Source organism: Piliocolobus tephrosceles, chromosome 18, assembly GCF_002776525.5.
Source record: "Piliocolobus tephrosceles isolate RC106 chromosome 18, ASM277652v3, whole genome shotgun sequence".
In the NCBI taxonomy this organism is placed as follows: domain Eukaryota; kingdom Metazoa; phylum Chordata; class Mammalia; order Primates; family Cercopithecidae; genus Piliocolobus; species Piliocolobus tephrosceles.
Window position 1 is genome coordinate 28,780,063 of NC_045451.1, and position 17,293 is coordinate 28,797,355.

The 17,293-nt window shown below is 35.2% G+C and overlaps 1 protein-coding gene across 1 annotated transcript in view; it reads right to left on the minus strand.

Annotated features, from left to right (window-relative positions):
- The window catches only part of DCC (DCC netrin 1 receptor), a 1,259,004-nt gene that overhangs the window by 147,137 nt on the left and 1,094,574 nt on the right, over window positions 1-17,293 (minus strand). The window contains exons 20-21 of the mRNA XM_026455168.2: window positions 14,501-14,695; window positions 8,921-8,953 (exon numbers count right to left, since the gene is read on the minus strand). Coding sequence (XP_026310953.1) covers window positions 8,921-8,953; window positions 14,501-14,695 — 228 coding nt within the window. The remainder of the gene's footprint in view (window positions 1-8,920; window positions 8,954-14,500; window positions 14,696-17,293) is intronic.

Genomic DNA, 17,293 nt, shown 5'->3' on the forward strand with positions numbered 1-17,293 from the left:
ATATGTTTGTGCCTGAGCAAATTACATCCTAACTGTTCCTTGAGCCCATCCTGTAGTCCTCACTATTTTCCCAGTGTCTTGGCTTCCTAACTTTTCCATCCTAGAATTTCTCTACATAAGGGATCATCTACTCTTTCCCCTGGTAATAGTTTCCATTGAGTCAAGTTCTACTCATATATTTAAAGCCTAGTCTTAGGTTTTAAGAAGTCTTTTCTAAGTCAGCCCACAATGATTTCTTATCAGAAATCCCATAGCATACACATGTAGACAGTACCATCTGATTTGGCATTTTGTATTTTTCATACTGGACTGGAAGTGTTAATATCCTCCTAACTATATTGAAAGCTTCTTGAAAATGGACCCATGGAACTATACTTCCTTCTAATGCTTTGCCAGGATCATTTTCTTCTAATGCTTCTAGTGCCAGCACAGTACTGAATACGTAGTTATCCACAAGTTATCAAAAGTGAGTCTAGTTCTTTTCGCACTTCATAGCCACAATTTTAACAAACTTATCAGTTTCCATTAGTTTTGATTTTCTCCTTTCTGTACTCAGAATTCCAAGCAGCTGGTGAAATTCAAATCTATAAACTTTCTACTAACAACAAAGAACAGCAAGACTGGAGGTCACAAAAAGAATGCAGGAGGTCACAGCCATCTACAAATGTAACTACTATCAGCTGAATTACAGAGAACTTGTTTTTCTATTTCGTTTTTATTTTAGTAGGTGATTATCGAATATACTTTTCCCTGTTGGAAATACATGTGTAACTTCTCGTCTCCTCCAAGATCAGTAAATCTACAATATCCACAGCCATGTGCACTATGACTTTGAGCTGTCCAATCTATACTTTTCATCCAATGGTAAAACTTATCTTTCCAGATTACTCTGTAGCTGCTTCCCAAACATTTGTGTCATGATTCTATTAAGCAAACACTTATCAGACAACTAAAATAGGATAAATTCTAAATTAGGGAGGTGGAGATGACAATGTGAAGAATCTAGCCAGTTCTCTTGTCCTTGGGGAATTTAAAATCTGGTCAAGAAGCTAAGAATATAAATAGCAAAGTATAAGAAATGGAAAACACAATAAGATGGGTGTGATGAAAATACAGGTGAATAAAAGACCAGAAAGGTAAGAAAGGATTCTTGAAAAAAGTAAAATTGAGAAGGCAGTCTTAAAGAAGACTTTGATTAGTTGATAAAGAAAGAAAGCATAGCTAAGGCTGAGAAAATGGTACACATTACAGCATGTAGCTGTGAAAAAAAATGCACTTTTTCCACAGTGATTTGTGACTGTGGCATATGTGGAGGGATCTATTGGCCATGAGTCCAGGAAAGAGATGTTAGAGTCAGACAGCCAAGGTCTTGATGTCAAAGAACTGACCTCATCCCCAAAGCAATAGTGACCCATCTGTGTTTTCGAAAGAAAATTGAGGTGGCAGAGTCTAGGACTGATTGAAGTGGGCAGAAAATAAAGCCAGGAAGACCTTGTACTTGGCCAATGTCTATAGCAAGGAAATGGCATCCAAAATACAGTGGTTCTTACAAGAAGAACCTGTTTATGGAATTTTATTTGAAGTGTATAAACAAAAATGTCTACTTTACAGGTGTGAGAAGGTTAAAATTTTCCCATGAATCACGTCAATTCCTATGAGTACTGAGTATGTTTTTGTTCCTTCAAAGTTACCTATTAAAACATGAAAACTACTGAGAAGTTGATATAGGTAGCTACTTGACTGCTTGCTGGGAACATGATAAGCACCTTAACACTCCATTAAAATCACATTATTCATTTTCTGCTACTACTATTTCACCACAGTCCTAATTTATGGAATTGCAAAATTTTGGACCTGTGAAAAACCCAGGTGAGAATAGCTTTTTCAAGTGGGTGTAGCAAGCAGCCAAATAATAACTGCGTTGAAACTATGCACAATAATAGGGTAAGAAGAGGTTTTAATTTTCAATTAAACAGCTCCCACCAGAAGGCACTACATGTTTTCATTTTTCAAATAGCAGCCTGGCTGCTGTAATCCAAACCCTGCAAAGTCTGGATTACATTAACTAAATTCCAAGCTTGACTAGACTGCCTCAAAAACTCTATTTCCCTGAAATTGGAAACAATTAACATTCTGTTTATTCATGAGATTAAAACTGCTGAGGTGTAAAATGGCAGGTGCAGTGTTAAGTACTTTGCCTGAATACCCTATTGAGGAAAGACAAAGTCCTTTAAACTAGGTGAACTTATGGTGATGCCATTTAGGTATAACTTTCTTGATGACAGAACATGAGTCTGCATTTCCAGAAATTATACAGCGTCAAGAGCAGAGATTCTCCAGTTAGGTAGCCTGGGTACGTATCTGGGCCTAATCACTGTCAACCTAAAAATAAAGATATATAGAGTTGAATCTCCGAGTAAAGAAGATATTTGAGAATTTGAACTGCAATTCAGGACATACAAACCAAGGTAGCCGCAGGTGAGTCTAGAGAATAAAGGGAAAGGCAGGAGTTTTATTGGGGAATAGAGGAAGGTTATGCAAGTTGTTTTGAAAGTAAGTTAATTGGTGCTGGTAGTGTCTTCCAGGAGCTGCTGAGTGTCAGCAGGTGTTAGGTAAGACTTGGAATCTTAGAATCATGACCAGGTCCTTGCAGTTTTGGGTTTAGTCTCACAAGCCAGTTCCTGGAATAAATGTATGTGATCTGAGTGCTTTTCCTTATAACCTCCTGACTCCATTTTAGTTGGGTATGACATGAATGACTCCATTTTGTATAATCAACTTTCACACCACTTACATACTGTGAGTGTTTGGGCACATTTTAACCTCTCTGTTTTTCTACATCTGTAAGGGTGCTATAAGAATTAAATAGGATTGCATGTGCCCAGTGCATCGAAGAGTAGTTGACACATAGTGGAAAAACTATAAATGTGAGATGCTTCATTATGCAAAGATGTTATGCCTGAGTTTTTAATTCTAATACCAACCTTAAAACTTCAAAATTTTAAATATTGAAAGAAACCAAAAGATAATCTAGTCTGAACTCATCATTTTACAGGCGAGGATGTTGAGAGATGCTAAGTCACCTGCCCAACATTACAGAAGAGGTCCCAGTGGCAGGACTGTGCTAGAACTGATGGTATCTAATTCCATTCCAGTGCTCCTACAGCACACACTGAATGACTTCCAAATGAAAAGCTAGAGCATTATCAGTCATTACCACAATCCACAGGAGAGTAATTCTTCTTCCTTGTTGGACAGGCAGTTTACAGCAGGCTTTCTTCATCTGGATCTGTAAACTGCCCTACGTACGTAGGGCTCTTCCCTAGGTCTAGCGTTTCAGATCACCCTTTTGCCAGGTCATGGAGAATTAAATACACTTGAGAGTGCTCAGAGTGAGCACTTTCTTTGTAATTCATCTCAGCAATGGTGAAAATCACTTCATGAAAATCCTTCCCACTTTAAGGTACAGTATCATCGCCACAGCACCTATTCTGTTGTTACAATGGGCAGACATAGAAACCCACGAAAGAGTAAACATTTCTGCCGATGCTAAGAACATCAATTTTCATTCAAAGACATCACAAAGTGGAGAACAATATTTGGGCATTAAATGGGTCATAATGATGCAAAAAATAATACCTTAAAAATTTGATGTAATAATCACTTTTGAGAAGCAGTCATGTTTCAGAGTTACAGCTAACCTCTATTGAAACTCAAAACAAAGAGATTTTCTAAAATGCTTCTGTGACACACTCTAAAAGGTTTGAGCTGATTTTAGAATGGAAATCAAATTTTTAAAATAAATATAGTAATCATTTACAGTAGAAAGACTGCACATTCTAGGAACCAGAAAGAAAAGTTTTGAGTTCTAACTCTGCCAACAGCTCTTTATGTGATCCTGAGCAAAATGTTTACCTTCTGCTTCTTTATTGGAAAAACTGGGGAAAAATTAGTGAAGGAATGAAATAACAGCTTTCTTTTTAAATGTGGATGCTATAGATTGAATTGCTTCCCCAAAAATGTGTATATTGAATCTCTAACCCACAATATGATTATATTTGAATATAGGGCCTTTATGAAAGTAATTAAATCATAAGGTTAAACGAAATCATAAAGTAGGGCACCAATCCTATAGGATTAGTGTTCTTTGAAGAGGAGACACCAGAGAGGTCACTCTCCATCACGGGAATACACAGCAAGAAGGTCATCTACAAGCCAGGAAGAAGACCCTCACCAGAAACTGACCACGCTGAACCTTGATCTGGGACTTCCAGCCTCCAGAGCTCTGAGAAGATAAGTTTCTGTTGTTTAACCCACCCAGTATATTGAGTTTTGTATTGACAACCCAAGCTGGCTTAGACAGTGAATTATCACCATCCCTGTTTCCTGAAATAAAGAAGTGTCAGGATCATATAATCAGTACTGTGGCCACCCCACTAACAAGATGACTTCAGATTGAGAGTTATTTGCCTTGTTATTTAGAATATTCAGAGATGTGAAAAGGAAGATCTATATAGGGAAAATAACAGTAGATAAAACTTCAGATAAAGCAACTTTATAAATATATGTCAAATATGAATGTGTGGCTATATATATGTAACATATCTGTTGTAATGCAGTTGATGGTTAAAATCAGGGCTGGGCGTGGTAGCCCATGCCTGGAATCCTAGCACTTTAAGAGGCCAAGACAGGCAGATCACAAGGTCAGGAGATCGAGACCATCCTGGTGAACACAGTGAAATCCTGTCTGTACTAAAAATACAAGAAAATTAGCCAAGCGTGGTGGCACATACTTGTAATCCCAGTTACTCAGGAGGCTGAGGCAGGAGAATCGCTTGAACCCAGGAGGCAGAGGTTGCAGCGAGCCAAAATTGTGCCATTGCACTCCAGTCTGGGTGCTCTCCAATAATAAATAAATAATATTATTTATTATCAAAAAATAAATAAAGAAAAATAAAATAAAATATTTTTTAAAAAAATACTTTTGGAATGTGGTTTCTGGGGCTGGAATTATGGCCTTTCTACTTACTAGTTGTGTTTTAGTAGACAAATAATAACTCTTTGAGCTTCAGTTTCTTCCTTGCTAAAATGGAGACAATAATAGTACCTTTCTCACAGTACTGTTATGAGAATTAAATGAGTCACTCCTGTAAAACTTTTAAAACAGTGACTGCTGGCAAGAGCTGCATAGGGGTTCATTTTACCATTACATAGGCTCACATCAGCAGAGACAAATTGAAGGAGTTTTAATCAAAATATAGAAAAAAAGGAAAAAAATCAAAAGTGAAAACAAAAATCAAAACAATTACTGAATTCATAGACAGAGAGAGTAGAAGGATGGTTACCAGAGGCTGGCAATGGTAGTAGAGGGCTGGGGAGAGGGGAGGTGAAGATGATCAGTAGGTATAAAAATATAGTTAGAAATAATGAGTAAGACCTACTATTTGATAGCACAACAGGGTAACTATAGTCAGTAACTTAATTGTACATTTTTAAATGAACAGTGTAATTGAATTGTAAGTCAACAGATAAATGCTTGAAGGGATGGATACCCCATTCTCCATGATGTGCTTATTTCACATTGTATACTTGCATCAAAACATCTCATGTACCCTACAAATATATACACCTACTATGTACACACCCAAAAATTAAAAATAATTTAATTTTTTAAAGCATAGCTTTTCTATCTAACCCCTGCACCCACTTCACATAGCTTGTGCAATTTCCTTACCCAACCCTCCAAAAAATTGAAAATCTGGTTTATCTCTAAAATTTATTTTACTTCCAAACTTATTTGCCACCTGTGCCTGGAAGAATCTACAGAAATAATTAGGACATGGAGCAAGAAAGAGGGTGATGCAAAAAAGGAGAATTATAGAGAAGGTCAAGATTAGAAAGTTTTAAAAATGCTAGATTTCATCGATTTACAATTACATAAAGAAATCAGGAGTTCTATGTGAATTGCCTATCATTGTCAAAAAACTACTATACCACTGCTCAGAAGAAAATATTTTCTCCAAATCGAAACCATTTCAAATGACTTTTGTGTTCACATTTATGTTCTTCATGACAGATCTTCAATCTCTAAAATAATAATTGTGACAAGAATCTGAACAGATATGCTTTTTTAGGACAATCAAAACTGGTCTCACTTTCTCTCACATAAGTCAAATTCAACCTCTTGCTTCCTTATTTAGGATTCATCTTTGCAAGGTTAATTCTGACCCCAGTGCCACATTTTTTTCTCTGAGGGAATTTTCTCTCAGCAGAAATTCAGCTCCTGTCATAAATGTAATCGTGGGATCATTTCTCCATGAGAAGGGGGCAAATAGGTCTAACAGTGGGCACGGTAAAATGTATTCACCTAATTTGCTGTGTGCTGGGAATGGGAGAATTAAGATCAGCCTTTTCCTATTATTTTCGTCAATCTTAGAGGGATCTTTAATCTGGGTTATTTCTTATGCATATGGTCATTAACTCAGAAGACTGATTTTGTTTATAAAACGTGCTTTGAGGGTGCAACAAAGTTTATATGCTTTCTTTGTAAGAATTTAAAGATATTATTTATAACCACTAAATTACATGTCATCAGTCCCTCTCAATTTTATAAGTGAATTGAGTTTGAGGTAAAATTTAGAACCTATCAACTTGATCAACTAACTATATGCCAGCTGTGACTGAATACGGCTCCAAGTTATATATGTGACAGAATCCTTCTGAGCAATATTAGATGAAGAAAAAGAACAACTGACCCAATATATTAATGGACTCAGCCACTGGCAGTAATTCTTGAGGGGGTCCTTTTGTTCCTATGAACTAGACTGATTTATTGTAGATGGAGACTCAAAGTAAAATCCATGGAGGATGTGTGATCATAGGGACGGGGAAATAATTTACTCATTTACCTTTCATCAAATAATCAATTTACAGAATATATGTGTGGTGGTTTAAATATTAAGCAAAACAGTTACCTTAGAAAACTAAAAGCAATTAGCAACAGAAAAAACAATGTAATAGTATCCAGAGAGAAGTGGAAAGCTATTTATTGAGAAGCCTGGACATGTTGTCAACTAAGTGGCTAATAATAACTTTTTTTTTTTTTTTTTTTGAGACAGAGTCTCACTCTGTCCCAGGTTGGAGTACAGTGGCATGATCTCAGCTCACTGCAAGCTCTGCCTCCCAGGTTCAAGCCATTCTCCTTCCTCAGCCTCCTGAGTAGCTGGGACTACAGGTGCCTGCCACCACGCCCAGCTAATTTTTTTATATTTTTAGTAGAGACGGGGTTTCACCGTGTTAGCCAGGATGGTCTTGATCTCCTGACCTCATGATCCACTCGCCTCGGCCTCCCAAAGTAATAATTACATTTCAACTGGTTCAGTTATTTTATTTTGTTCTCTATTATTTTTAAATATAATTTCAAAACTTAGGTGTTATCTGTCTGTGGAAGCTTCAAATTTATTTAAGAAGGTTATGAGAGGTTGTTTCAATTGTTTTATAACTGCAGTAGTAAAGCTGTTTCTATTAACTATTCCAGATTTGAATTTGACCAAGACTAATATTTAATTTATCTATGTAAATACATGCCAAGTGATAATTACTCATCATTAATATTTTTCACAAATATTATTTAGAAGATATTAATCATATGAAAATATTTTCAGTGGAAGCAGGCAGGAGCAGCTAGATTAATGAAAATCTTAACCCTGAGTAGGCATTGCTGTACACAGTCTCATTTCAATTATTCCACATGTAAACCTTTAGCCATGTTCTGTTAAGCAGCTGCATAGCATACGTCGCCAGAGAAGAATGTAAACACAGGACCATTGGAGAAAATGCTAGTCATGCAGGCAGCCTTCTGCTGTTAGGGAGAGCCAGCATCCAGAGGCTTAATATTTGTCAAAAGTTAAAAAGTATTCATGTTGAAAGAAAGCATTCCCCTAATCTCACAACATGGAGCCTTATGAGACACGATGTTTGCAAGTTAAGTTCTGCCCACAGTAGATGTCCAAAGCAGGAAGGAAACAAACTATATGAACTATAGACTCTCAATCTACAAATACTGTCAGCACTGACTACGACCAGTTTATAGTATTTCCTAACTCTTCTGGAAAGAAAATAACATCCTTAAAAAAATAAAACTCATAAACTATTCATTTTCTCCCTCAGCTTTCTACTAATTGTCCTTTGTGTAAAGATAATAGAATCCTAATTTATCAATCAGCCTACAAATCACAGTAATAGTAAATTCATATCTACTTATAAGTTAATGGATAACTCTTATTTATCTCCATTTTGTTTCTGAATAAAACTTTCCCTGTTTCTCTACACAAATCAGCTTTTAGTAAATAAATAAGGAAAAGGGAGAAAATACTGTGCTCTGAGTCAAATGAGCATCTGATTCACTGAATAAAAGCTTTCTGGCTTCAAAATGAACAACGATAATGCCCTAAAAAAGTTGATCCAACTTTGATTTGATATATTAAAAGAAGCTCATTGCAGAGGAAAATCACACATAATTTACGGTTTTTCTCTGTAGAGCTACAGAACTTTAATCCATAGCTCACGAAAGGGTGCAAGAGCAGCTTGAAAATTATGCTGAGCTTAATTATACTTAATGTGAATTATTCAGAAGTGCAGACAGAGACTAAAAATTTATTTCATACAAAGAAGCTTGACATTTTAATTGGTCCTTCAGAATAGAGACAAAACAATTTCCTCTCAAGAAAATTTACATCTTCCTTATCAGAGCCGCAGCCTCAGCCAAGCAGAACTTCATTAACAAGATCAATCATCACCCCAGTGTCTGCTTCATCAGGTGTATGGTCCAGGTGAAAAGAGACATATAAAGTAATGACTGACATTTCTAACAGACAGGATTGATTCAAGGAACACAAAATGACAGATTGAGGCACCATACCTTGGTCATTAGCCATTTTGTCAGGGTGTTCCACTGTGGGGGAAGAAAGAAATAATATTTTTAGACTTTGACAGTTCCTAGCAAGAAAGCTGACATATCAAATCAACAGTTCTTTTTAGCAAGTTTTTATTTCAAGGTTAGTGCCCTATTGAAATAAAATTGATAAGGACCCAAACTTGCATGTTTATTTCTATTACATAAGTATTCAGAGAAAAAAATTGAAAATAATGTTTTTGCTGTACAAATTCATCCTAAAATTATCTTACTTTTCATATCCCTCTAAACATAAACTCAGAACAATTATATAAATTTAATTAAAACTAGAATTAACAGTAAAAAAAGTATGCAGTTACTAAGTAATTATCACCCATATATAGTTAAGAAAGTTCAGGAAGCTATTTTCTTGTATGTGGCTTTTCTTTAAATAACTTCACCAATTCTCACATCGATTGGGTAAAATAATTGGCTATCATAAATATGGTACAATATAATCTAAATATCTTGATAAATCTTTAGCCCTTGTGAAGATAGCTCTTAAGTTTTTGACAATTTCGGATGACTTACAAGTAATCGTCTTAAAAATGACTTTTTGAAATTTAAATTTAAAAATATAAAAATTTTAAATTCAAAACTCACTAATTTTTGTTTTAAAGATGATTTTTTTTCTGCTAATCAAATGAAACTAAATAAGAGGTAAATCTCTAGTATTGTCACATTTACGAAAATTATATGACATTTTGACCAAGGCAGACCTTCATAAGCTTCCCTCCATCAATTACTAATAGAATTATTTTTGCCTAGACTTGACCGTCTTTGAGTTTTGAGTCTTTGGGGCATATTTAACTCACTTAATTCCATTCAAACTTGATAGATAGGATACAACATTTACCGATTGCTTCCTGTACATGTCTCAGTAAAACTCACATAGAGAAAATATTATAGGTAGCACCTGATAATATAGTCTCTCATCTGATGTGGCGCTATTATAGCACATCAATCGTCATTTGAAAAATACCTTAAATGCCCTACAGGTGGTGATCCTTCCTTTTCTAAATAAAGCAGCACAAATCATTGTCTAATAAGAATGTTTAGAATTGAAATACGTAAATATTGATTCTGTTAATGAAAGCCTCTTTCAGATGAACAGGGTTTATGTCTATTACATCCTAAGAGAGATTTCTAAACCAGAAATCAATTATAATTTCTTTCATTTAAACATAACATATAGACATATTCTATGAAAAGATATCTTGATAAGTAGATTTTGAATTGTGAATTACTCTTTGGAAAATGATATATATACAATAATTTTTATGTTATTGTTATTATTATTATTATTATTATTATTATTATTATTATTATTATTTTTAAGATGGAATCTTGCTCTGTCACCAAGGCTGTAGTGCAGTGGCCGATCTCAGCTCACTGCAACCTCCGCCTCCCAGGTTCAAGCGATTCTCCTGCCTCCGCCTCCCAAGTAGCTGGGACTACAGGCATATGCCATCATGCCTGGCTAATTTTTTGTATTTTTAGTAGAGATGGGGTTTCACCACGTTAGCCAGGATGATCTCAATCTCCTGACCTCATGATCCACCCACCCCAGCTTCCCAAAGTGCTGGGATTACAGGCGTGAGCCACTGCGCCCAGCCAGTGTTTATTATTTTACAATTCTATAAGTATTATTTTAAAAAGTTATTGAGATATAATTGAAAAGTAAAAAGCTGCCCATATTTAATGTATGCAATTCAATGAGTTTGAGAGTAAGGATACACTTATGAAACCATCACCACCTTCAAAGCCACAGACTTGCTCCTAAACTCCCAAAGTTTCCTCCTACCCCTTTTATTATTATTTATTGTGGTATAAACACAGCGTATGATCTACCATCTTACTAAATTTTAAGTACATAATACAGTTATATTATTTATAGGAACTATGCTGCATAGCAGAGCTGCAGAATTTATTTATCTTGACACTTTCTGATGGGCTAGTGGTTAGAATGTGGTGCTCTCTGAAAGTTTTAAATAAGTTTTATGAAATCTTGTACCTTGTCAAGATTTAATAAACATTTTTAAAGGTTTATCAGCCATTTAATTTATTTAATCACCACAATTTAATTGTATCTAGAGTTTCTCTTCTGTTTCCCATTGAAAATTAATGGCTTCTCAAATACATTTTATTTATGTAGCTTATGGACATTAATAGGATTTTGAACTGAGATCCTAACACAGCTGTGGAGAAAGGACAGTATGTTGTTGGAAGTGCTATATCAGGTATCCAGCAACAATGACCTGATCCTTGACAGGATATGTCAAGGTCATAAGTGCAGTCACAACCAGGTCATAACCAGGAAGTATGTAGGCTTGGCAGCCAGATTGGGACACACTTAAGAAACTATCCTCATCAGCATCTCATATTAAGGTGAGAACTCTTTAGAATTATGTCAAAAAAAAAGATGAGAATACCAGCCTTATCTCATTTCCATTCTTTGTCTGCTCTTTATCTTTAATCATATACATGTATTGTCTGCAGTCTAAGATATTTTTAGCAAGGGATAAATAACTACATGTTATGATAGACAAACCCATTCTCATTCTTATCTTTTGAATGTATTTTTCTACTAGCAAACCTGCACTGAATAGAACTTGAGAAATTTTGAGTATCTCAAAATGTTATCTACTGAAGAGTATTTTCCAACGGGGACCATATGGATTCTCATAACTACCTTTTATTGGAGACAAAAATGACTTAAATTTGTGCTTTGATTTTTTTCTATCATATGTTTCTATCATTTGTCAAGAAAAATCATGTTTTTTTGTCATAAAAGAATTTGACAACTAGAACTTTTTTCTCTTCTGGTCCAAAGCTTTCAGTGCTATATTCTTGGATAGGAGAGAGACACATTTCAGAATGATGACTAAGGATGCCCAGAGAATTTACTGTACTCTATTGGGCTTTCACGCTGAATACCACTCTTGTGTGTGTAGGAAGTGACTCGCTCCCTCCACCAGAATCCTCTGTGGTCTACTCCACTGGGAGCATCCTTACTCTCTATTATCTGATAGGCCAGCATGGAGAAGTGTACCTTGTTAGCAGGAAAAACCCACAGGATAGGGCAGAGATAGACATAAGTCTTCCAATAGTTTGACAGTGTGCACGTATCCCAGTGGGACCCTGGGGAGGATTTGTGGAAAGAAGGTGGATATGTGCAGAGTCCTATGTGGTCAAGTAATCAAGATCAAGATTCTTTTCACTAACATTTCAAATAAAGAATTAGATACATCATATATGTGTACCTATATAAGTTTATAGTAAGATAATCCCTTTCTAATTACAAACGTCCTTTTAATTAAACAGTGATTATTGACTGAGTTTCCTGTGCTTCTCTGACTGGTTGTTAATACCAAAAAGACTAAATGTTAGCCTCTAGAAGAAAATGCTGCGATCGTTGCAAAGGCTAAATATGAAGGAATGATCACTGCAAAGAGTAAATATGAAGGAATGAAGTTTGTGGACACCTGCCTGGGGTAAGCGTTACTATGAAACACTTGCCCATTACCCAGTAGAGTACTGGGAGTTTTCTCAGCTTCAGGACATCTAAGCCTTTGTCTCGGGCAAACAAAGTTACATGCCAATGAACAGAGTATTCTTTGGTGCAGCTTTGGGAACTGAAAATCTTAAATCAGAGAGCAATAGCATGATTTTATCTTTGGTGTAGATTTGGCTCTACACCAAATCTTTAAAACACTTATGTTGTAGCTTTAAATCTCTTATGATGAGTAATTTATTTGTCTTAGAACATTTGTCATTGTAGGTGTCTTGTAAGATGCATGCATATATAAAATTATTAATAAAAGTGACCAATATCAATATTTCTGAGTAATTCTAAATAATCAAAATTTTATTTTAGCATATGAGCAACATGTATTTAAAATAGAATTACTATTATCGAGCATGACATTTAGGGTAGACAATATTAAACATCAAATTAGGGTATTAGAAATAACTCTTTGAACTATTATGTCATAGAATAAATTCCTGAACTTGTTCTTAGTTTTGAAAATAATTTTCTACATGTGTTTAGGACACTTAGGATAAACAGTACCAAATGAAATACTGAGCTCATTAAACAATCCCTAGGATGGCTTGTGGGCCTGCAAATCTTATAACTCATCACTCTGCTGTTTAACACATTTGGATGCCTTACATCGTCTTCAACCTTTCCTCAGATCTCTCAGTTGGCAAACAATATGAGTATGAAATTAATTTGGCACTCATCTATAGATAAAAATGAAACATTTGCAAAATACGATCTAGTTACATTTCATGCTGCTACAAAATGAATAACCAGTTGCCTTTTGATTGCTCATTTGGAGTGAAACCTGATTGAGATATGAGTCCTCAAAATTTAGATAGACAAAGATTAGTTCATTTCTATCCTACCTCCCTCCCAACTTCTCTGTCATTAACAACTGTCATGCAAGCTTTGGCTGAATGCTTGCTTGTGTGTTGTTGGCAAACTTTCAGATTAGCTGCCACCCAAACCCAGCTTTTGAATAGTTCACTCATCAGAATTCTGAAGTCCCTTATTTACTAGGGTACCTTTCCTAGAAGAACTGAAGAATAGGCTATACAGTTATTCTAAGACTCTTTTTTTAGTGTGTCAAGCAATTGCATGAAGATATCAATCATTCGTGTGTTTCTAATTTTTTAGTTTACTATCATGTATTAAGTTTTCTGCCAGTCGTAGAGGTATGATGTGATCACAGATTTAAGAGCTAAGTTATTCTTCTCTAGAACAACATATATCATGCCTTAAATACATAATTTCAAATATTAGCTGTGAAACTTATTTCAAATTATTCAATTGTTAAATGAATTAAACATCCACATTTTTTCAATTCTTTGAATGTTTTAAATTATTTTCAATTGTTAAATGATTCTTCAAACTATTTGTCCCCCAGAAGAATAATATTGTGCTCTAAAATAGTAAGTACTTATATGGAAATATTTTGATGTAATCACTACTATTCAGCTTTAGTGTTTTTCTGTATGAACATCTTTCTTCTAGATATCATATTTCAATTTTTTTTATAGTTTCTACCTTGACGCTTTACAATAAATACATTTTTTTTGTTTGTTTTGGAACTTTCTGTCTTGCCATATCAAAATTTTCTTTAATATATAAGGGAATCATACCTGAAAGGAAATATCTAAAGTTGGCAATAGTATGCTATTCACATAATGCAATACATTTTAATATTTATCTCCTTACATAAAATGACTGAAGCATTTCATTATATTTTGAATAGAACCAATATACATGACATCAATACAAACTTCTAGACGGACCCTAAATGAAAAAAGTCAGGTTAAATATGTTTGCCATGTGCTGATGGCAGATCTTTCTTTGATATGTTGGCTTTGAGCATAAAAAGATACATTTTAATTTATTTTGAACGTCCACTGCAGCCATGTTGCCAACAAGAGATGGCGCAGGGCTGTTTCTAACACAGACTGCAAAGCTATTTCATAACAATCCCACAGGAAAAGAAAAGCATAATAGGAAAGTATTCAAACCTTTCAGAGTCCTAAAGAGGATGGGATCAGAGAGTGGCCCTACTCCTTTCGAATTTCGTGCTTGAATTCGAAAGTAATACATAGTGTCAAGGTTGAGATCCATGATTTGATGAGTAAGCCGATCACCACTGATTGTTTCCATAATCCAGTCATCAATTGGGATGTTCTTGTCCAAGGTATAAAACAAGATGTAAGCTGCATGAATAGACAAATGTGACTTAATTTGTTGTACTACATGCTGCAGTTCTGCTTCCAAATACCCATGTTTTCCAAATGTAATTTAAAATAATTGTATGTCCACAGTCTGCAAACTATAGCAGTTCTGTAAGTAATGTCTTTTTTTCATAATGCAAGGATTAGATAATTGCTGCAATGTACAGAATCAGAAAATAGAATAAGCTGTTAGAAATAAAAATATCTGCTACATTTAAAAATGTGTGCTTTCTGCTACCTATAAATCCTGATTATTAGTTTGCTCTAATATGAAAGCATGATGAAAAATGTTAAACATAGATAACAAGTCTGTATAATTTTCCCTGTAGTCCAATGATGAAAATAAACAATATTTATTTTGACTTGTGCTCAATAAAAATGTATTGGAAGGTATAAAATGCCATGCATGTTTAAAGTGTCATATAAATAAATGATCATATTTGATCACTATAATGACTTAGTGAGGGTACCAGGGGCCGTGTTGCTTTCCTTTCACAGATGATGAAGCCACAGGTGACCCAAGCTGATTGGTAAAAGGTCTAGGCAACATTCTTCACCACCACACTATGTATGGGATTCTTTAGCAGTATACTATTTCTCCCAGTCCGGTCTAGCTTGTCAAATAAATAAGTACTGCTGGATAACTGCACAGGATCTAGTTATTATCTTAGATATTAATAACCTATGTTTAGATGGTATTATTTATTTTCTGTGTTAGGGGATATGTTACTTGAGTGCTAGTTGTATGTACTCAGTTATGACAGTCTAATATGTACCCGGACAAATCAAAGGATTCTTGTCACATATTTATATTCTAACACTATACTTAACCAATTTGTGACCTAGCTCTAATTTTAAAACATTAATTAACAACTTTTATATTATATTGTCAGATAATATTGTAAAGGCACTCATGATAGGTGTCATTGATAAACAAATGTCGTGCTGATATCCATTTCTGCCACAATTCCTCAATGCTATCTATATAACATAGGCTATAAGTGTCCCTCATGCTATTTATGCATCAACTACATTCTTTGTAAGTCATTTTCTTAAGAGTAAGTGTCTTCCTTTGATTTGCCTATTCTTTCCTTTTCAGTCCCTCTTGTCCCAGCTGGACTGGGGATCTTCACCCACAGGTCTTCGCAGTGGTTATGGGTTATGTCAGAGGGTTCTCAGACTCAGAAAATAGCCACGTACACTATGTACATCTCAGTACAAACCCTTGCTAGAGGAAGACTGTTCTCCATACCATGATTATTCTTCCTTCCCACTTATTCCCACACCATTCCACCTTTCCTCACTCCATCCAAATCCTACTCATCCATTAAGGTGTATCTGGCCTATGAAACCTTCTTTAAGCTGTATCTGGCCTATGAAACCTTCCTCAATCACAAAATCTCCTCTCCATAAACATTATAACACACTTCAATAAAGTAAAAACACATGTACCGTTTTGTATCACTCATCACTTAATCCCATAGTGCCTTATAGAATTATGCCTGGGTTTGGGGGATGCATCACTGGATATTTTGTCCTTCTGATTATATAGGATTAAGCAATGTTACAATCATCTCCAACATCTGGAAGACCATTTCTCTTAAATTTTGACAAATGCTGAAAACTTACATCTATTTTGTATTGACTTTCACCTTTCCCTAGGTTCGGTATTTCCCAAATCTGCATAATAATAACAGTTACCTGAAGGATAGGTACAGATAATAAAATATAGACAGACCCCCAAGACAGGATATGTTGATTTAATACATGTGGTGAACAATCTTTGATGACCACCAATTATCCTCATCCTCTCCTAACCAACAGAAGACAGGAAATGCAATGGAATATCAATTTCACAATTGTGTTACTTAAGATCATGATATATGCCTTGCTAGCAGATACCCGACTCTCTTCTTTTGCCGTTGATGAACACATCTGCCCAACGGAGAATACTTTGTGGCAGGAACTGAGGGAGGTTTCTGGCCAACAGTCAGTTAGATACCAGCTGTTGAATCACATGAATCATGACAACAATCACATAAGCTTAGAAACAACTATTTCCCCTGTGAAACCAAAGATGAGACCTCAGCCAGGTGAATATCTCAATTTGCAGCCTTGTAAGAGACCCCAAAGCTAAACTGTGCTCAGATTCAAGACCCACAAAAGTTATAAGATAACAAATATGTGCAGTCTTAACCTGATAAGTTTGTGATAATATTGCTATACAACAATAGGCTTCTAATACTATAGGTCAAGGGTAACCTCAGTAATCTGTACCCCAAATGATTTCTGTGATCAACAAGGTCAGGGACATATGGATATGTGGGATCTGTACATTTTTGGCATTTGTTGTGATGTCAGTGATGAAGATATGAATATCTTGAGATGTTGCGAGCTTCGAAGCTAAAAGGCTTACCAAGATAAACAATTTAACGCTTACCAAGATAAAGCGTTTAAAATCGACAGCTCTAGGATCAAACTAAAGTTGAAGGTGCAGACATCAGTTTCTGACAATTCCAAATTGAATCTGAACAAATGCCTTATATATGTGGTGAAGCCTACCCTTTTCTTAAAATTTAA